The sequence below is a fragment of the Megalobrama amblycephala genome, linkage group LG12 (assembly GCF_018812025.1).
Source record: "Megalobrama amblycephala isolate DHTTF-2021 linkage group LG12, ASM1881202v1, whole genome shotgun sequence".
Taxonomy (NCBI): Eukaryota; Metazoa; Chordata; class Actinopteri; order Cypriniformes; family Xenocyprididae; genus Megalobrama; species Megalobrama amblycephala.
The window spans coordinates 11,682,510-11,704,143 of NC_063055.1; the positions used below are offsets into that span (position 1 = coordinate 11,682,510).

The following is a 21,634-nucleotide window of genomic DNA, read 5'->3' on the forward strand; positions in this document are numbered from 1 at the left end:
TTAGATGCTGTAACTACAGTATACCATCTGCTTAGTTTTGATGAAATAGTTTCAAACAAACACCCAGTGGTGTCATTTAGCATTTTTCTAATTTCAAACATTTTATTAGTATAATAATCTGAAATATTTCTCATTCATTATATCAATGTTTCTTAGTTTTAAAAAAAGGTTTAAATTAGGCTTTAAATCCCAAGCAATCTCAAGACTTTACTTTACTGTACAGTATATACACTGTAAAAAATGACCGTAATTTTAACAGTAAAAGACTGTAAAAATTCTGTGGTGAAAAACTGTTAATTGGTTTACAGAAAGTTTCCGTACTATATACGGTGAATAACTGTAATAGATCTAATGGTACATTTAATGTAATTTTACGGTAAAATACCGTTAAATTCACAGTTTTTGGAAGTGAAAAATAACAATTCATTGTAAAATTTACAGTGAAAAACCGTAAATTGACATTCCCACTATTCCCTGCGTGACACTTCACATTTGATATATTTTTGTTGAAATAACTCTGTTTCTTCTTAGTTTTTCTAATTTTTTTCTAATCAGTTATGTACATTAGGGTTTTGTGTTACATCTAATGTTGTTAAATTAATGCTTATTGCATTTTTAAAATTTCATGCATGTTACCATGATGGTGTTTAGTGTGTGTGTGAATGACACTGTGTGCACCTTCTATATATTAGTATTGTCCTCCTCAGCTTGTGGAAAAGCTGCTTGTGATGAACTTTGATTCATCATGTGACTCTTATCACCACTGTGTTTGGTGACTGTCAGTGTATTATAAAGGTACAAAACAGATATTAGTACTTCATTAGGTTGGTAAATTAACATTATATCAGTTAATGAAATACGTTATTTTACCGTAAATTTAACAGATTTTTTTTTACGTTGCTACTGTATTTTTTACGGTAAAGTTCTGGCAACCACAGCTGCCGGTTTTTTACCGTAAATTTTTCTGGGATTTTTTTTACAGTGTATACTGTTTATCATCAAATTCAAACAGGTCTCAGCAAAAACAAAAATTAGAGAGAACATTGAAACCAATTTCTCCCCACTCAAGGATCTACATGATAGTCAGGACTGGTCTCAGATGTGGACTTCCTGTGCAGCCTCCCTTGCTAAATCTGTCTTTCCATGCTGCCGTCACAGAGAGTGAGAGTTCTGCTGCGTCTCCCCTCCAGGGCCCACACTGCAGACGGTGTGAAGAGGATCTGTCTGAGCGGAGAGAAGCTTTTACACCAGCCGCACCATTCTGTCTCTCTCCCCGTCCCACTCGCTCAGTCTACCCCCTGCTTCCTCATTCAGCTCGCTCTCTATCACTTTGTCTCTCGCCGTCTCAGTCCACCTCCCTCTTCTCATTCATCTCTCTCTCCTTTTCTCACTCTCTCCCACTTTGTCTCTCGCTGTCTAAAATCATTTCCCTCTTTTCATTCAAGCCTTTCTCACACTATCTTTTGCAATCTGCCTCACACGTCTCTTTCACCCCCTCTGTCTCTCACTGTCTAAATCACAGTCCCTAAAGGAACACTGGAGCTTCTCTCATTTCACTAATCTTCACTCCATGACTTTTTTTTCTATATTTCCTATTTCCAGGTTCATTCTCTCTGCCATTTTCAAAATAGTCGCAACACTCTCTGCAAGCTAGTATATGGGTGAGACTTCAACGACAGGCACTCTTATGTCACCATATTTTTATTGAAACTAAAAAATTTCATTTTTTTTCCCTGTTTGTTATATGAAGGTCACATTAAAACTGTGTTGGAAACTTTCCTTCATGCTTTAAAAAAAAAAGTAGCTAAGTAGCTTTTTTTTTTGTTTTAATTCATATAATTTAATAACATTTAATTCATATAATATATAATTAATATAAAGTATTAATATAATCTTTTCTAAATTCTCTATTTCTAAAAAAAAAAAAAAAAAAAAAATCTTCTAATTTCTAAAATATTAAATCCATTATATAATTATTATATTCTTAAAACAGTAGTTGTTAACTTTAATATTAATTAATAATAATTTTAAATAAACTATATAATTTATTTAATAAAATGTGTTTAATAATACATTATTTAATGAACTTTAATAATAAATATTTCAATATATACTGTGTGAAGTGTGAAAAATGTAAAAAAAAATTCCACAATGACCAAAAACTTGCCCCTGATAAAGTTTTTTTTTTTTTAAATGCTAGTGTACTTGGTATAGAAAAATTAAGGTATAGAATATTGTATTGCTTAACATTTCCAATCATGCTGTAATTTTGTCAAATTGTGTAAACAAAACATGAAAATGTCATTTAATTGTGTGTATGTAGGATACATAAAATGCTAGCTATGAAATTAGCCTTAAAATAATTTGCTAATGTTTGATGTTATTAAACAGAATGTTGTTATTTACAATGCATAACTTGAAAAGTGACATTTGTTGGTTCAGAAAAATGTTAGTGCACAAAAAAAAGAAGAAAAAAAAAGATTATTTCTTAAAAAGGCGAAAAGCACTCACAAACACCCATATATGTGAATTGATACGTTAAAGAAACTTCTTTGACATCTGGTAAAGCTGAAAGAAAAATTTCTCCTGACTCATCACAGATAGGCGCCAGACACACGTGTGTACGATCAATCATCAAAAGAAAGATGAAAAGAAATATTTCTGAAATGGCAATTACAGCTTTTACTGAAAAGGTCAAACTGAAAGAAGTATCACACTGCAAAAAAGCACAGCAGTGAAAATATCCACTTGAAACGGGTATATCAGTGTAGACGCGGAAAAAATTTAGACATGCTACGTGCTTTCAGTTGAGCATCAAATCAATGTCTTCATTCATTCATGAGCAATTAACAACAAGTGTAGCGCAACCCCGTTCATTAGAGGAACTCAGGGGGTTGTGTGCGAGTCTGTGTGTCCAAACTTATCCATTACTCTGGTAAAATGGCGGAAAATCCCAGCAACTGAAGCATGGTGTGTTAGTGACAGAACTCTAGAGCGCATAATTTCCTTTCCACGTTGCTGAACTTCTGAGTGCACATCAGGAAATACACGGTGGACACGACCAGCCAACGCTAACCGCAATTACAGCTAACAAAACGCGACAGATCGCAGCTGAACGCATGGCTGAGGACTCAGTTATGTGAAGATGCACAGTGCAAGTACTGTGTCTCTGAAGCAAGTATGAGATGATGTAGTGGGGGGAAAAAAGCTCATTTGCTGCCTCTGCAGTTTTTATGACCCAGACCGAATCTGTATGCTGTTTCAGACTCTCTGTACTGATTGGAGAGTCTGAAAATGCAACAGATCTTTTCTTCCATATTGTGATGCATTATTGATAAATTATTGATTGAATATTAAAAAAAATGTAGGGTGGGGACTTGGTTCAATCCATTGGTTGTTGATTGGATCAAGGCAGATTTGAATGAGAGCTTGCAGTGGATTGTAAGAAAGGGACGGGGTTTATGCAGACAAAATTATTGGAGATGTCCTGCATACGTCACCAGAGATAAGTCACCAGAAGATTGAGTTGACATTTTCATTAAAAATTACAAGGAAAAAAAAAAAAAAGAAAAAAAAGAGAAGCATATCCATGGATGAATCATTGAATTGTTCATCAATAACATGCATTTAAAAAATAATGGAGATAATTTCCATTTCATGCTGACTTTTTAAATACAAACTAAAGATTTTGTGACACATTTGTGATATATAACATATAATGATCTATAATCTATAATAAAGTGATGAATGTTTTTGTTTTGTCCACTTTTGTAGTATCTAAAACATTTGAAATCCCTGTTGACACATATATACAGTATACTTAAAGAATATATACTTTTAAAAACCTCCATCCTTTTGTTTAAACTTCCTTTGGGGTATTACAACAACAGTAAAAATACTAGGATTACAGCAACTCTATGAGTTGTTTATGAACTACACTTTAGGAAGAGAGGATGCAGTGTGTGGTCATTGATAGGTGGGTGTTATTCTCCGTACGAGCAGCAAAAATGAAAGGGAATATCAAATGAGATTCAGCCTTTGCTGAAGCGGCTTAAAGGGATAGTTCACCCAAAAATGAAATTTGTGTCATTAATTACTCACCCTCATGTCATTCCAAACCCGCAAGAATTTTGTTTTTCTTCAGAACACAAATAAAGATATTTTTGATGAAATCCGAGAGCTCTCTGACTCCTCCATAGACAGCAATTTAATTACCACTTTCAAGACCCAGAAAGGTACTAAAGACACTGTTAAAATAGTCGACATGACTGCAGTGGTTCAACCTCAATACTGAGTCGCAGATTCTATTTGGGACTATACAGTATATTGCAGCCTGAACATGAGTCTATTACCAAACTCATTCTTTTCATTTTTCTCTCTTTATCTCTCTGTCTCTACCTCACTGTATTCCACCCAAAGTCTTCCTCTTACACATACTAATTCATTCATTACACACACCATACACAAGTTTGTTTTTGTGAATTGTAGGGACATTCCATAGGCGTAATGGTTTTTATACTGTACAAACCATATTTTCTATCGCCCTACACCAACCCTACATCTAAACCTACCCATCACAGGAAACTGTGCACATTTTTACTACACACACACACACTGCAATTCCTGAATATTGTATGCTCTCTCACTGACTTTCATGTTTCAGCATTGTGTGCATCATTTATACCAGACCAATTAACATCCTCCTCTTAAACCTTTGTGCCGCTTCAGCAAAGGCTGAATCTCATTTGATATTCCCTTTAATTTTTGCTGCTCATACAGAGAATAACACCCACCTATCAATGACCACACACTGCATCCTCTCTTCCTAAAGTGTAGTTCATAAACAACTCATAGAGTTGCTGTAATCCTAGTATTTTTACTGTTGTTGTAACTCCTTAGGAATCCGATTCAATCTGGGTTTGGGTCAGTATTATAAACCAGATCCTGTTGGATAACTCCCATTGCAACTTTTAAAAGTGCCCCTATTATGCTATTTTAAAGGTTCCTAATTTTGTTTTGAAGGTCTTACAATAGATTTACATGCATCTAAAGTCAAAAAACACTTTCATTTTTTCATTATATACATTGCAGCATTACCGCTTTTCTCTAAACAGTTTGAAAAATAATCCATTGTCTCTAAACACCTCCTTTCCGAGAGACTACTCTGCTCTGATTGGTCAGATTGCCCAATCTGTTATGATTGGTCTACTGATTACAGCATGTGTCGGAAAAGAAACGCCCATTTCCATATCTGAATTTCAGCTCCTCATGAACAGTAACGATGGCATCGGTCCAATACCGTATCAATTCGAGCCCAAGTCCTCATCCTCATGCAAGTGGATTTGTGCGTAAAACACATCTTTTCGACATGTTGACAACACAAACCAAACTTTTCCATGCTTCAGCTACAACTACAGTGTTTGAGGGTGGGCCAAAGTAGACATTGTTCGCAGGCAGCCAATGAAGACCATAGGCTGGCATTATGTAAATTAGTTACAAACCTATGTAGGTTTGTGCAGGAAGTAAGACTAGTATGATTCATTTCAGGCAGTTCAGAATTGGTTTGTTCTTTTGGGAGACAATAACTCCATTTATCGTGCAAAACTCTGCAGACCTTTTTCGTTCACGAAGAGCTATATTACACACTACTTGAAAGGTAATACCTTGTTACCTAGGTGTTATGTTGAGATTCACCTGTTCTTCAGAGGTCTTTTAAACAAATGAGATTTATATAAGAAGGAGGAAACAATGGAGTTTGAGACTCACTGTATGTCATTTCCATGTACTGAACTCTTGTTATTCAACTATGCCAAGGTAAATTCAATTTTTGATTCTAGGGCACCTTTAAGTCTCTAAATATTATAGACTTTTTTGGTCTCCATATAAAAAGCGACAAAAAGCCTACCTGGTCCCAGTCTATGCTTCTGAAGAACGTATGAGCCTTGATGTCTGTGAATCCAGTCTGAACTTGGCATCCCAGCCTCTCTTTCGGGTCCTAAACAGAACACACACCCTATTAATAACACATCTAACAAAAGCCAGATCTGGTGTAGAGAACTTCAAAAACATGAAACTTCATTTCATGTACTCTTTATTTCAGGAAAGTGGAGTTTAACCCAAAACACATTCACTAGTGCACACGTTATCTTGTGCTCTGAGATGTTAGATGAGGATTCAGGGGTCTTGGAGCAACTCGCTGCACTGATCTACGCTCATTTAATCTCAATGAATCAGGCAGTGGCTAAGAGGGCTGATAACACTGATTACAGGCCGTTGTTGAGTTTGAGGAACCCCAGAGCTTCAATAAACGCAATTTGTCTTGACGATTAAAGGAAAACGCTTCATTATTCATAGATTTAATCAAGCCGCACACACACAGGCACACGAAAAGAAGTGTGTGCACCCTCAAGAGATCAGTTTCATCTGGAGGATGATGACCCTCCTAATTATAGCACATATATTTGTTCTATCAGAGGCAAACTGTGTGCACGTTTGAGTAGAGTTAAGACCCTCGTTTATAAACCTCAGTGTGCAATGTTCATGAATTATAGCATTTTTCTTCCCTAAGAGCCTATTTGTTTCTCATCCATCTTTTCTTGTGTAATGGAGCGTAACAGTGATCAAGTTTTCAGCAGAAAAAGAAGAAACTACTCATTATGAAAAGAATTTTGTAAGAGTCAGTCTGGGTTTGCTTATTACAAAATACCAGTACTGTCTTTTATAGTTTTTATTATAAATTATTTATATTATATAACTACGGAAGAGGATTAGGGCCAAGCAATAATAAAAAAATAAAACCATCTTGAGATTGAAGTTGTTAAATTTCGAGAAAAAACTTGTTAAATTTCGAGAAAAAAGTTGAGATAAAATGTTGAGAATAAACTCGTTAAATTACGAGAAAAAACTTGTTAAATTTCGAGAAAAAAGTCGAGATAAAATGTTGAGAATAAACTCGTTAAATTATGAGAAATAAGTCGTTAAATTACGGGAACAAATTCGTTAAATTATGAGAAAAATGTTGTTATATTTTGAGAAAAAAGTCGAGATAAAATGTTGAGAATAAAATCATTAAATTGTAAGAAAAAAGTTGTTAAATTACAAGAACAAATTCGTTAAATTACGAATTTGTTCTCATAATTTAACAACTTTTTTCTCGTAATTTAATAACTGTATTCTCAACATTTTATCTAAACTTTTTCTTGAAATTTAACGACATTTTTCTTATAATTTAACGAATTTGTTCTCGTAATTTAACGACTTTTTTCTCGTAATTTAATGACTTTATTCTCATAATTTAATGAGTTTATTCTCAACATTTTATCTCGACTTTTTTCTTGAAATTTAACGATATTTTTCTCATAATTTAACGAATTTGTTCTCATAATTTAACGACTTTTTTCTTGTAATTTAATGACTTTATTCTCAACATTTTATCTCAACTTTTTTCTTGAAATTTAACGACATTTTTCTCATAATTTATCGAATTTGTTCTCATAATTTAACAACTTTTTTCTTGTAATTTAATGACTTTATTCTCAACATTTTATCTCGACTTTTTTCTCGAAATGTAACGAGTTTTTTCTCGTTTATTCTCAACATTTTACCTAGACTTTTTTTCTTGAAATTTAACGACTTTTTTCTCGTAATTTAATGACTTTATTCTCATAATTTAATGAGTTTATTCTCAACATTTTATCTCGACTTTTTTCTTGAAATTTAATGACATTTTTCTCATAATTTAACGAATTTGTTCTCAACAATTTATCTCGAATTTTTTTCTTGAAATTTACCAAGTTTTTTCTCATAATTTAACAAGTTTATTCTCAACATTTTATCTAGACTTTTTTCTTGAAATTTACCAAGTTTTTTCTCATAATTTAATGAGTTTATTCTCAACATTTTATTTCGACTTTTTTCTCGAAATTTAACAACTTTAATCTCGAGATGGTTTTATTTTTTTTATTATTGCTTGGCCCTAATCCTCTTCCGTATATATAACTATATAAAAATATAATAAAATATATAATATATATCTTCATTATAATAATAAAATTATATTATACATACCTAAGAAGTAGTGGACTTTTGAATTTCGTATGAATAGAAAGACTGTACCACTGACAGAATTTTTGCTAAAAATATTAAGTGAAATATATAACCAAAATATAAAACAGAATAGGTAAAACATTACAATAGGGGTGTGATGAGACAGTTAGCTCACGAGACGAGAAATGAGATTGAGTTCACGAGAACGAGACAAGATTTTTACACAGTATTTAAGAAATCCTCAATGACGAAATACATGACTAGAGAAAAATAGTCTGCAGGTGCATTTGAAATGTTTAACTAATCATCTTGTAATGAATGTCATTTCAGTTCTACTTTCTAAGTATGAATTATCAGTAAAACTATCAGTATTATGCAGTAAAAGAACAATACTCAAAATGTGGGGTATTGAAATCGGGTTTGAATGTGCGCTCGCGTTTTACTTTCGCTTTTGTACGTACTCTGTGAACAGGAAGCAGCGGTGCTGAGCGCGGATTCTACTAGATCAGTCATTTGTCAGACAATTAGGCTCTGTTGTGCAATGAATCCTCTGCCACGGTCTTGTCAGTCACTTACTCTCATCGCGTGATCAAGGAACTCTGATTCCTGCTGCACTACGTACGATTCTGCAGCTTGTGTTGGATGAGCAGGATGGAGCTGAAGCGACCATTATCCAACTGAATTATGAATTTTTATTTGTATAAAAAGCAGAATGACAGTGGAGGCGTAATGTAAACGTAGCGTATTCTATCCTAATTTCACCCTCACACTCCGTCATGGCAATATCACAATGAGAAATCTCGTCACGTTTTAATATCGTCACACCCCTACATTGCAATGCTTCAAATCTTAATTTATTTCTTATAGGCTATAGCTAATATTACCTTCCTAAACTCCACTAGCCTACAAAAACTTCGCTGATTGGTGCATGTCATTTCAGGGTTGGGAGTAGTAGAATTTCATTGCAGATATTCAGTGCGTAAACACAGTTTCTAAGAAATTAAGTTGAAATCACACTGACGTTGATAGAAGCATGACCTTGGAGTTCATGAAATGTTTTTACAGAGTCCTTTTTTTCACAGCACCTTACAGCCTATTCAAGGTATTGGGAAACCCTTAACCTTGGTATTGCTACATGCATTACTAGTTTATTCAATACCACTAATAATATAATTTAATTTTTTTTACTCCATATCTCTGCAGTCTTTTCTTTTGTTGTTCTGTATAACCTCGTCTCCTTGTGTTTCGCAAAAACACGACAGCGGTATCGCAGTGTTCGTTCACGTACCAAGTACATTCTGTTCTCACCTTGTTCAGAAAACCTTTCAGCACACTCGCAGCCTTAACAGACAATGACCTGGGAATCCGTATCGGCTTCTCCAAAATTACTGAAAGAGAGAGGGGGAAAAAGAAAGACAGAAGATAAAAGAGTATGAGTCATTCTTGCAGAGTATGCCCGTCGTGTTGTGAGGCAGTGTTAGAGAGAGACAGGCTTTAACCCACACACACAAAATCTCTCGCTCATACACCCACACACTACAGACGCCTGAATAAACCCTTCGATATTCAATCAAAGACTCAAAAGATTCCTCTCCGCTCCGTGTTTATTTCTGTAAATTCATAAAATTCTGTCGCGGTGTTAAGTGGATTTAAAACACCCCACAAAAAGTAAAAAAAATGTCTTTTTAATACGTCTCATCCCTGCATTTTTTTGGATTTCTTTTACAGTTGCGTATCTTGGGCAACCGTCCAGAAGTAAAGCCTGTTAAATTTCATCTCTCTCTCAAAGACGGAGTGCAGACGAGCGTTTATCTTTCCCCTCTCTGAATGCCACATCCCCTGTTTGTTTTCTTTTCCGAATGAAAAGCTAAAGGGATTTAGGTCTTGCTGGGGCTCTGCCCTGCTGCTGTGACGCGGTTTGGACGGCGGCCCGAAAGCGGCTAAAGTGTTGGCTCGGCGGTGGCAGCATCTGCCCTGCTCCTGGGTGGGCGGCGGAGCGCCGGCAGGGGAGGCCGTGTAGGGCCGGGGGGAGGTTGGACCGGGACGACGCTGCAGCATATGGACGAACTGAGGTTTGGATGGGGGGAACGGAGTTCCGGTTGTGGAGAGATATCCAGGTTCATGTTGTGTGTGTCTGTATGAACGAGAGTGATCCAGGAGCACGCTGCCCTCGCGGCTGGAGCACTAGAGAACAGACAGGGAAGCAGATGACCACACACTCTCTGCACTGGAGATGGAAGGGAGGCGAGGAAAGGGGGGATGAAAGAATGTGTCATAAAGGAATTACACAAATGCCAGGAAGGCCTCAGAAATATATATGAACATATCACATAAAATGCATTGCGTTTTCATCAACTTACAGGTTATAAAAATTCACTATAGCTATGTGGGCACTCATTTTTTTCTGTCATTTGACCAAAATCTCATGTTATTAAAATGAAGTGCTACACACAGACAATTTAAAGGTCCCGTTCTTCGTGATCCCATGTTTCAAACTTTAGTTAGTGTGTAATGTTGTTGTTAGAGTATAAATAAAATCTGTAAAATTTTAAAGCTCAAAGTTCAATGCCAAGCGAGATATTTTATTTAACAGAAGTCGCCTACATCGAACGGCCAGTTTGGACTACATCCCTCTACTTCCTTCTTTAATGACGTCACTAAAACAGTTTTTTGACGAACCTCCGCCCACAGGAATACACAAGAGTTGCGTTTGTAGAGTGTGTTTGTCGGCATGTCGTCGAAACGCTGTTATTTTCATCCCGCAGTCCAATCACCGGGTCTGATTCCGGCTCAAATTGATAGCGTAAAATTAAAGACATGTTTACAATAACACTGAGCGCGTGCATCTCCACGTTATGGTAAGAGGCGTGACTTTTCCGGGCACAGTGCGCTCAGAGCTGTCGAATCACAACACAGGAACCGCTGGCACAATCAGAACTCGTTACGTATTTCTGAAGGAGGGACTTCATAGAACAAGGAAGTCATCAGCCCGTTTTTATGACAGTGGAAACAGCGGTATACAGATAAGTAAATTATGTGAAAAATACTGTGTTTTTACACGCGAAACATGAACACATGTTATATTGCACACTATAAACACAATCAAAGCTTCAAAAAACCAAGAAAAAACGGGACCTTTAAGACTGTGTTGGCTGTGACTCTATGATACATAAAATATTAGCCTTTATATATAGATATTGTTTCTTGGTCCTTATTTACCCTTGCATTGCAAACAAGCAGAGATGTTCCAAACTGCGTGCTGCACTTCATTCACAATATAGGCAGGGTGGAGTTATAACGTTTTACCGACAGTTTGAGGATCCAATAGAGTTACAAGGTTTAGTCACAAGCTCTTTTTAGTACTTTTCTGTGGTTGATTATTTGCAAACCCACAGACAGACAAACGGTGACCAATAGTAATGATGTATGAAAAAGAAAAACAAAATGCAGAGGTTTCCACCCGACAGCAACGATATACTACAGAATACTACAAATCTATATTACTGTTTAAAAGTGTGTGGTTAGTAATATTTTTTTAAAGAAATTAAAACTTTTATTCAGCAAAGACACATTAAATTGATCAAAAGTGACTGTAAAGACATTTATGTTACAAAAAAAATATAATTCTAATAAATGCAGTTCTTTTCAACTTTCTATTCATCAAAGAATCCTGAAAATTCTTTGTTGCATTTGAAAATTTACTAAAATGAAAACAGTTATTTTAAATTGTAATAATATTCACAATACTACTGTAATTTTCATCAAATATATGCAGCCTTGGCGAGCATAAGAGACTTCTTTCAAAAATATTTAAAAATCTTACCGACCACAAACTTTTGAACGGTGGTGTAACTTCCCATGTTTTGGTGTAAGAAACGTGTGTGTAAGGAACTGGACCATTACCAGACTAGATCATAACATCAAATTTCATACAACATGTCAAGAGTGTTACACCCACAATAAATCATTTTAACCCACTGTCTCTCAAATAAGATCTAAGTAATAAATGTCAATGCTTTTATACCTTAAATTTACTAATTTTTACTAATTAGTGATTGTTTTAGCTGTACTGAATCATTTTCATATAAAGGAAACATCTAAGGAAACATCTAAGAGTACATTTTAAATACTTATAATGCAGGCACAGTCTAATTATTTAAAATGAATTGTATGCTTTTATGTAAATATATAAATACTAATCTTCAACTATATATACTGATGAAATCATGTTCATTACATACTTTCAGTTCAGTAATTCAAGTTTTAATGAAATCAAACTTGTATGACTGAACAGAAAGATTGATGTCATTCATGTTTTTCACTTTTAACCAACAATTTAATTGTGAAAAAAGTGAATCTTTTTCTCACAAAGAGAGCATGTGCTCGTGATGTGTATTTGTGATTTGTGAAGAAATTTAGGGAAGAAATATCAAGAAATGCCAGAGAGGGGGAGGAAAATGGTCATGTAAAACAAAATTATTTTATACTATATGTTAAATAATTATTTTACTGCAAGAATACTTGACAGGATTTTGTCAACGATAGTGAAGACGAGATGAAAAAATATTTTAATTAAACAATTTAAATTAAAATATATAGTATATAATAAAAACTTGTCAAGAATAATTTTTTTAATTATAATTTTGTTATAAAAAATAATGATTTTGGTAACTAAAATTATATGCTATTACAAAGTAAAAAGGACTAGAATACATTTGATGAAATTTGTGACAAAAAATATGCTTTGTGTCCTTTTCACTCCTCTACCACAATCGAACATACCATCTAAAATTCGGAAAAAAGGATGAAGAGATCTGGTTACACTTTATTTTAAGGTGTCTGTGTTACAGTGTAATTATACACTTAAGTACTGAGTAATAATAATAAACTATATGTACTCACTATAGGGTTAGGGTTAGGATTAGGGTTTGGTTTAGTGTTAGTTGCATGTAATTATGCATAATTTATAGTTATTACTATAGTAACTACATGTAACATGTGAAACAAGAACACTGTAAAATAAAGTGTTACCATAGATTTATTTAAGTCGCTGCATCACTGTAAAATGCAAGCAAAAATTGGCTTTGGAGAGTAAATAAAACTCCCATAATACATGGTTTATGCTGAACTATTGAATTGAACTAAACATTGAATTCACAAGTACTCACCCTGGAAGAGATATTCCTCTGTGTTCATATCAGGATTGTCAGTGATGATGTCGAAGGGAGATCGGCCTGCCATCATTTCAAACATGAGCACACCCAAGGCCCACCAGTCAACACTGAACCCTGAGACACAGAGAAAGAAGAGTGAGTTCAGTCTTTATCAGTATGATTCACATAACAGTAAATAAATACATTTTACTATGATTGTGCAGTATAGATAGCGAGGACCTGTATGGTTTCATGTAGTCACACCTACCGTAATCCTCTCCCCTCAGGATCTCTGGGGCGATGTAGTTGGGCGTCCCACAGAAAGTGCTGGTGGTGTCACCTGGTCTGATTCCCTCCTGAAACAATTAAAATATCTGTTATGAGTTCCACCCTGTTGTAACAGTATGTTTTGACTTATTCAGAGATACAACTCTCGCTACTTCTTTTGTGATCAGCATTAGGATCTACCTTGCACATGCCATAGTCTGTAAGTTTGATATGGCCATCCTGGTCCAATAGTACATTGTCCAGTTTTAAATCCCGGTAAATAATGCCCTTCTCATGCAGAAAATTAAGAGCGATGCAAATTTCAGCAGCATAAAATCTGTAGGAAACAGGAAAAAATAAGTCATTGGTAAGACTCGTCATTTTCAATGCATACAGATGAGAAATAATTGAAGATGAATTGTTGATTTCCACATTTAACACACATAAAGTTCATTTTTTTTCCTCATTAATGTACACACAGCACCCCATATTGACAGAAAAACACAGAATTGACATTTTTGCAGATTTATTAAAAAAGAAAAACTGAAATATCACATGGTCCTAAGTATTCAGACCCTTTGCTGTGACACTCATATATTTAACTCAGGTGCTGTCCATTTCTTCTGATCATCCTTGAGATGGTTTGTACACCTTCATTTGAGTCCAGCTGTGTTTGATTGTACTGATTGGACTTGATTAGGAAAGCCACACACCTGTCTATATAAGACCTTACAGCTCACAGTGCATGTCAGAGCAAATGAGAATCATGAGGTCAAAGGAACTGCCTGAAGAGCTCAGAGACAGAATTGTGGCAAGGCACAGATCTGGCCAAGGTTACAAAAAAAGCATTTCTGCTGCACTTAAGGTTCCTAAGATCACAGTGGCCTCCATAATCCTTAAATGGAAGACGTTTGGGATGACCAGAACCCTTCCTAGAGCTGGCCGTCTGGCCAAACTGAGCTATCGGGGGAGAAGAGCCTTGGTGAGAGAGGTAAAGAAGAACTCAAAGATCACTGTGGCTGAGCTCCAGAGATGCAGTCGGGAGATGGGAGAAAGTTGTAGAAAGTCAACCATCATTGCAACCCTCCACCAGTCGGGGCTTTATGGCAGAGTGGCCCAACGAAAGCCTCTCCTCAGTGCAAGAAACATGAAAGCCCGCATGGAGTTTGCTAAAAAACACCAGAAGGACGCCAAGATGGTGAGAAATAAGATTCTCTGGTCTGATGAGACCAAGATAGAACTTTTTGGCCTTAATTCTAAGCAGTATGTGTGGAGAAAACCAGGCACTGCTCATCACCTGTCCAATACAGTCCCAACAGTGAAGCATGGTGGTGGCAGCATCATGCTGTGGGGGTGTTTTTCAGCTGCAGGGACAGGACGACTAGTTGCAATCGAGGGAAAGATGAATGCAGCCAAGTACAGGGATATCCTGGACGAAAACCTTCTCCAGAGTGCTCAGGACCTCAGACTGGGCCGAAGGTTTACCTTCCAACAAGACAATGACCCTAAGCACACAGCTAAAATAACGAAGGAGTGGCTTCACAACAACTCCGTGACTGTTCTTGAATGGCCCAGCCAGAGCCCTGACTTAAACCCAATTGAGCATCTCTGGAGAGACCTAAAAATGGCTGTCCACCAACGTTTACCATCCAACCTGACAGAACTGGAGAGGATCTGCAAGGAGGAATGACAGAGGATCCCCAAATCCAGGTGTGAGAAACTTGTTGCATCTTTCCCAAAAAGACTCATGGCTGTATTAGATCAAAAGGGTGCTTCTACTAAATACTGAGCAAAGGGTCTGAATACTTAGGACCATGTGATATTTCAGTTTTTCTTTTTTAATAAATCTGCAAAAATGTCAACAATTCTGTGTTTTTCTCTCAATATGGGGTGCTGTGTGTACATTAATGAGGAAAAAAATTAACTTAAATGATTTTAGCAAATGGCTGCAATATAACAAAGAGTGAAACATTTAAGAGGGTCTGAATACTTTCCGTACCCACTGTATGTGTGAAATCAACACAGAATATTAGATACATTTTTTGAGATTTTCCCAAGCGGGAGCTGTGCTTCTAACAGTCTCAAAATTTGCCTGTCTAAAGTTAGAAAAAACAAAAAGAAAAAGAAAGGTGTTCAAAGTAGAAAAAATGAGCGGTGACATTTCCGATCAGGTTTCACGTCTGGCACTCTGCATCGTTTGCTTCATGTTGGCGCTCAGCAAGGGCTCCTGAGACCTTTAGGAGCAACTCATGAATATTTAGGCTCATTACCCGTAATTAGCATGTGGATTTGCATATGTGCGGTGTGCAGGACGCATATTGATAGGACCTGTCAGGGTGCGCTTGACTCTACTAATTAGCCTGTGTTTGATCTCAGTTTATCAGACGTGTGAAAGGGGCATTACAGCAGAGCTCTGATCAGTCGCTGTAACAGGATTCACTGAGGAGGAGTCATCATCTAACAAAAATAGCCTAACAGAAGTGTATGAGATCTGCATTCGAACCAAGGGCATGGTTTTGGTTTAAACATTAGGATGGACAATTTCAAGTTAATAAAACTATACAGATGAGTCATGTTTTTGAAGTCTGACATCTGCGATGGTACATGCCGTGAGCTTAAAGGCACAATATGTAAGATTTTTGGATTAAAATAAACAAAAACCACTAGAACAATGTTATATATTTTGTTGACTGTTGTGCTTACATTATCCCAAACGTTTCCAACAATGTTTAAATCCAGAGGAATCAGCTATTTTAACCAGTGTAACGGTCCGTGTCATTGAGTCACCTGTCAATGATGTCACATCAGCACTACCTGTAGTTATGTGTTTTATTAGACAGGTGAGCAACTCTTTAGATACTTTTATTGACAGAAAAAGAATCATTGTTCAACACGGTAAGTCTTGTTGTTTGAATCTCTTGTTTTCTTGATTTATCGGGAGTACATAGAAGTCATGTTATAACTTTCATAACCTTCAACACATATTTAAAGGTGCCATAGATCGTCTTTTTAAAAGATGTAATATAAGTCTAAGGTGTCCCCTGAATGTGTCTGTGAAGTTTCAGCTCAAAATACCCCATAGATTTTTTTTAATAAATTTTTTTAACTGCCTATTTTGGGGCATCATTAAATATGAGCCGATTTAGGCTGCGGCCCCTTTAAATGCTCACGTTCCCGCCCACGGAGCTCGCGCTTGCCTTTAACAGCATAAACAAAGTTCACACAGCTAATATACCCCTCAAAATGGATCTTTACAAAGTGTTCGTCATGCATGCTGCTTGCATACATCGGATTATGTGAGTATTGTGTTTATTTGGATGTTTACATTTGATTCTGAATGAGTTTGAGGCTATCCTCCGTGGCTAACGGCTAATGCTACACTGTTGGAGAGATTTATAAAGAATGAAGATGTGTTTATGAATTATACAGACTGCAAGTGTTTAAAAAATGAAAATAATGACAGTCTTGTCTACGTGAATACAGTAAGAAACGATGGTAACTTTAATCACATTTAACAGTACATTAGCAACATGCTAACGAAACATTTAGTAAGACAATTTCCAAATATCACTAAAAATATCATGATATCATGGATCATGTCAGTTATTATTGCTCCATCTGCCATTTTTCGCTATTGTTCTTGCTTGCTTACCTAGTCTGATGATTCAGCTGTGCACATCCAGATGTCCTGCCCTTGTCTAATGCTTGAACATGAGCTGGCATATGCAAATATTGGGGGCGTACATATTAATGATCCCGACTGTTACGTAACAGTCGGTGTTATGTTGAGATTCGCCAGTTCTTTGGAGGTCTTTTAAACAAGTGAGATTTATTTAAGAAGGAGGAAACAATGGAGTTTGAGGCTCACGGTATGTCATTTCCATGTACTGAACTCTTGTTATTTAACTATGCCAAGATAAATTCAATTTTTAATTCTAGGGCACCTTTAAGTATGATTGTTTTGACCAAGTAAAACAGCCCTTCATTACACCACCATTTTAATTTGTCAGATAAAGTGACCTGTATGAGTAGTAATGCAGCACTCGCAGCAGTTTAATAAAATAAAAAAATAAAAACAATATGTGAATTTAAGTGATCAAATGTAACAAAGTTCAAGTTCAGGGACGAAGGAGGCGGACTTTAAACAACTTTAAGCGTAACTTTAATCATAAAATACGCATAAACAACAAAGCAAAAGGAGCTGCAGTGGCCAACTGCAGCATATAAGCAAAATAAAAACAGCAACATAAAATGTCCCAGGCTCTCAATGTTACTGCTTCTTATCACAGCAACATTGATAAAACTTAGCCACGAACATGATATCTGCCCGAATCCCGTCAGATTGCTTTCCATCGGCTGTAGATGTGAATACAACAACTCCCATGATTCCAAACTCATTCACGGCGTCATCAAACAACGCCTTTGTTATTGTTTTGAAAAAGTGACCTCTAGTGGCGAAACTTACGTACTGTGCCTTTAAAACTAAAGCATTTTTTTTTGTGTAAGAAATATTTTCTGTTTACGAAAACATTAAAACAGATAACAAAATAATGCAGCCTTGATAAGAATAAGAGACTAAAACATCAAATTACAAAACAGTTTTACATTACATTACAAATTAAAAAATCGTGTACCGACCCCAAACATTTGAACTATAGTGTCCATTTTTGAGTCAATTTATTTTGTTATCATAACTATATACTATTAGGCTATATGGTTAGTTGCATTTTATTTAATTATTTATTTAATTAGGGGCCAAGCACCGAAGGTGCGTAGGCACCTATTGTATCCGTTGGCGTTCTTTTTTTTCTTCTTTATTATTATTCTTCTTCTTCCGCTCTGGAAGTCTATGGAAGCCGTTAGAACCGCTTGCGGGAAAGTTGTGAAATTTGGCACACAGTTAGAGGACAGTCTGAACTGTGTCCATAGCAAATTTGGAGTCTCTAACTCAATCCCTCTAGCGCCACCAGCTGTCCAAATTTGCACTTATGTTTATGCTAATAACTTTTGAACCATAAGGGCTAGAAACTAAATTCTTTTTCCTCTGATTCCTTGGCTCAAGACAAATCGAAAGCCTATGACGTCATTTTCCGTCATGAAAATTTTTCCGCCATTTTGAATTTTCTGAAAAACCTACTTTTCGAACTCCTCCTAGGCCGTTACTCCGATTTTCACGAAAATTGAACCAGATCATCTTCAGACCATGCCGACAAAAAGTTATGGAATTCAAGTTGATTCCTCAAACTGTTTTCGAAAAACACGCGAAAGAATTGTACGTAGTGCTTGCGAAAATAGAAGTAAGGCTGTATCTCTCCAACGCTTTATCGTATTCAGACCAAACTTGGTACATGTCATCACAAGCATGACCTGAGGCATCATGCAGTGTTTCGGTGCAGCGCCACCTACTGGTGCAGAGATATGAAAAATGGTAATTTTTGCTTATAACTTCTGATGGGTTTGTCCAAAAATCATAAATTTGGTCTCGTTGGATTCGGGGCTTCATGCCGAGTCAAATAATGTCCAATTTTCCCATATCGGACATTTTGGCCGTCAGCCATTTTGAATTTCATGCTAAAATGCTGTATTTTACGAACGCATTAACGTATCGTTACGAAACTCGGTATGGGTCATTGGGACAATGCCCTGAAGGAGCCTGAGAAGTTTCGGCACGGCGCCACCTTGTGGTCAAATGTTATAACCAAATTTACAAAAATGCTAATAACTTTTGACTATATTTACTGATTGTAATGGAACTTGTCTCAGTAGATTCCTTGAGTCATGCTGAGAACATAGATATAAAATTTTCCATAGTCAGCTGAAATTCCTGTCCGCCATATTGTTTTTCTTTAAAAACCTACTTTTTCGATCTCCTCCTAGACCGTTGCTCCGATTTTCACGAAAATTGAACCAGATTATCTTCAGACCATGCTGACAAAAAGTTATGGAATTCAAGTCGATAAGTCAAACCGTTTTCGTATAGCGGAGCAAAGAATTTGAGGCATGATGCAAAAACGACTCTTGAAGCTGTATCTCTGCAATGCTTTGACATATTGACACCAAACTTTGCAAGTATCATTGTCACCTCACTCTGAACATACCGCAACAATTTGGACACAGCGCCACCTATTGGTCGAAAGTGATGAACCAGTAAATCCTCATTTTTGATCATTTTTCAGCTCGTTTGTCTAGAATGATCTCAATAGGTCTTTAATTGCTCACTGTTGCAGTTGGTCTGATGCTCCCAGCCGTGTTGGCTGGCTTATTGTGCCGTTTTTGTGCTTGGCCCCGTAATTGCTGCTTGCAGCTATATTTATAGTTGCTGCTGTCTGCAACTCATTCAGAACAGACCTGCAACACATTTTTTGGCTAGCAACCCACCGGTTTCATCTGAACACTTCATCTGAACTCTTTGTTCCTTCTCTCCTTCATCCATCCATCCATCCATCCCATATAAAATAAGTCTTAATCTAAATGGCCTACTGTATTGAAAATATCAAATCAATCAATCAATCAATCAATCTCTTTTTTTAATTGCACATACCTGGCATGTTCCTCTGGAAGCTTCCGCTGCCTCTGCATATGGAACATGAGATCTCCTCCATTCACATACTCAATCACTAGAAACAGCCTAAACGGAGTGCAGGAGACATTCATCATTTATTTTTAAATTTTATTTAGTTTTGCTTCAGATGTGCTATGTGAGAGATGGCTATACGTTCACACTACGTTTGGTCATGAAAGAGATTGACAACCATGTTCTATAACTCAAAGAGACTCCCTTAAATTTTCCGCAGTCGAGTTACACTACTAGTTGTCTGTTGCGAGTAATTTTTCACTATTGTTAGTACTGTCAGACTCTTAAGTTATATATAGCAATATTGTGCAGATGTACAGCTAGAATAAACTCCTGTTAAAGAGTTTCGGTGGAAGAAAGAAAAGATAATTTGGGGGCATTTCAGAGAGAATGAAAACAGCAGGACTGTTCCAAAATGCCCAAAATAGCTCAGAAGAAAAAAACACAATATTTACTATCATTATCTGGTGCTATGGTTACAGGCTGTAAACATGGCTATCACCATTGACTTTGGTTTCCTGTTATACAGACATTATTTGATCCGCTCATACCTGCAGTTTTATGTGCAATTTGAAGATCAAATCTGTGAAAAAACACGGTTGTCAACCTCAAACACTGATTTTGTGAATGTAGCCATAGTTGTGATTCATCGTTTCACATTTTATGGCTGTTTTCTCGCGGCGAAGGTTTCTTATTTTAATTGTGCTATTACAAAAAGCCTGGCTGAATGAAATACATTCTCTTCTCACCGGCTTTCTGTCTGAAAGCAAGAGTGAAGTCCCACTAAGAATGGATTGGTCGATGCTTGTTCAAACACGTGTTTCTCTGTCTGGACCCAGTCAATGTCCTACACCAGAAAAAAAGAGAGAGAGAGAGAGAGAGAGAGAGAGACATTTGACTTATCATGAATAATGAACTGCAAATGATCATGACAGAAATCTGGTTCACTGCTTTCTAAGAACTAGAGGAGAGGACACGATGTTTCACCGCCTCTACTGGGGGAATATTGCAGGACAAAGAAAAAAACAAGCCTGTGTTTTCTGAGAAAAACCTCATCTATTGATCGTTTAACAGCGGAAAACACTTGGCACTATTGCATGCTGTCACTTTGGGGAGTTAAATCTCAGATTTAAAAGAAGAAAAGCACCTTTCTCTTCTTCTTTAAAAAGTGCAGAAAGGAAAGACAACAGAGAAAAGAGAAACAGACATGTAAATAATTCAAGATCAGTCAATAAAGGTATATATTGTACAGTATCTTTTTTTTTTATCTGTTAGAAACATGCTTACACTTTCATTTCACAGAACAGTCCAGACAGGATGTTACAAAACATCTGTATTGAGAATGTCTCTGGGTGTGAAGACAAGGCTCAGTGATGTGTTGATAAAGTCAAGTATTTTTGTTCTGTCGACACTTTAACATTAAGCAACACTTGTAATCAGCTCAAAGAACTCAAGAGAACGTCTGTTACTCAACAACAAAAGTTGAAAAACGACAACGAACATCTTTTGAGAGGCTAAGGGTGAAATGAGAGATCCCAGCCCAAACAAACAGTTTGTTTTTCTATCACGTCTGGGCGTTTTCATTGGCGAATAT

At 36.4% G+C, this 21,634-nt stretch overlaps 1 protein-coding gene across 5 annotated transcripts in view; it reads right to left on the reverse strand.

Annotated features, from left to right (window-relative positions):
• The window catches only part of prkcz (protein kinase C, zeta), a 132,294-nt gene that overhangs the window by 20,470 nt on the left and 90,190 nt on the right, over nt 1-21,634 (reverse strand). For all 5 annotated transcript variants that reach the window (XM_048208747.1, XM_048208745.1, XM_048208746.1 and 2 more), the window contains 7 exons: nt 20,790-20,887; nt 20,008-20,094; nt 13,668-13,803; nt 13,468-13,555; nt 13,215-13,334; nt 9,355-9,434; nt 5,906-5,995 (listed from right to left, as the gene is read on the reverse strand). In XM_048208747.1, the coding sequence (XP_048064704.1) occupies nt 5,906-5,995; nt 9,355-9,434; nt 13,215-13,334; nt 13,468-13,555; nt 13,668-13,803; nt 20,008-20,094; nt 20,790-20,887 (699 nt within the window). The remainder of the gene's footprint in view (nt 1-5,905; nt 5,996-9,354; nt 9,435-13,214; nt 13,335-13,467; nt 13,556-13,667; nt 13,804-20,007; nt 20,095-20,789; nt 20,888-21,634) is intronic.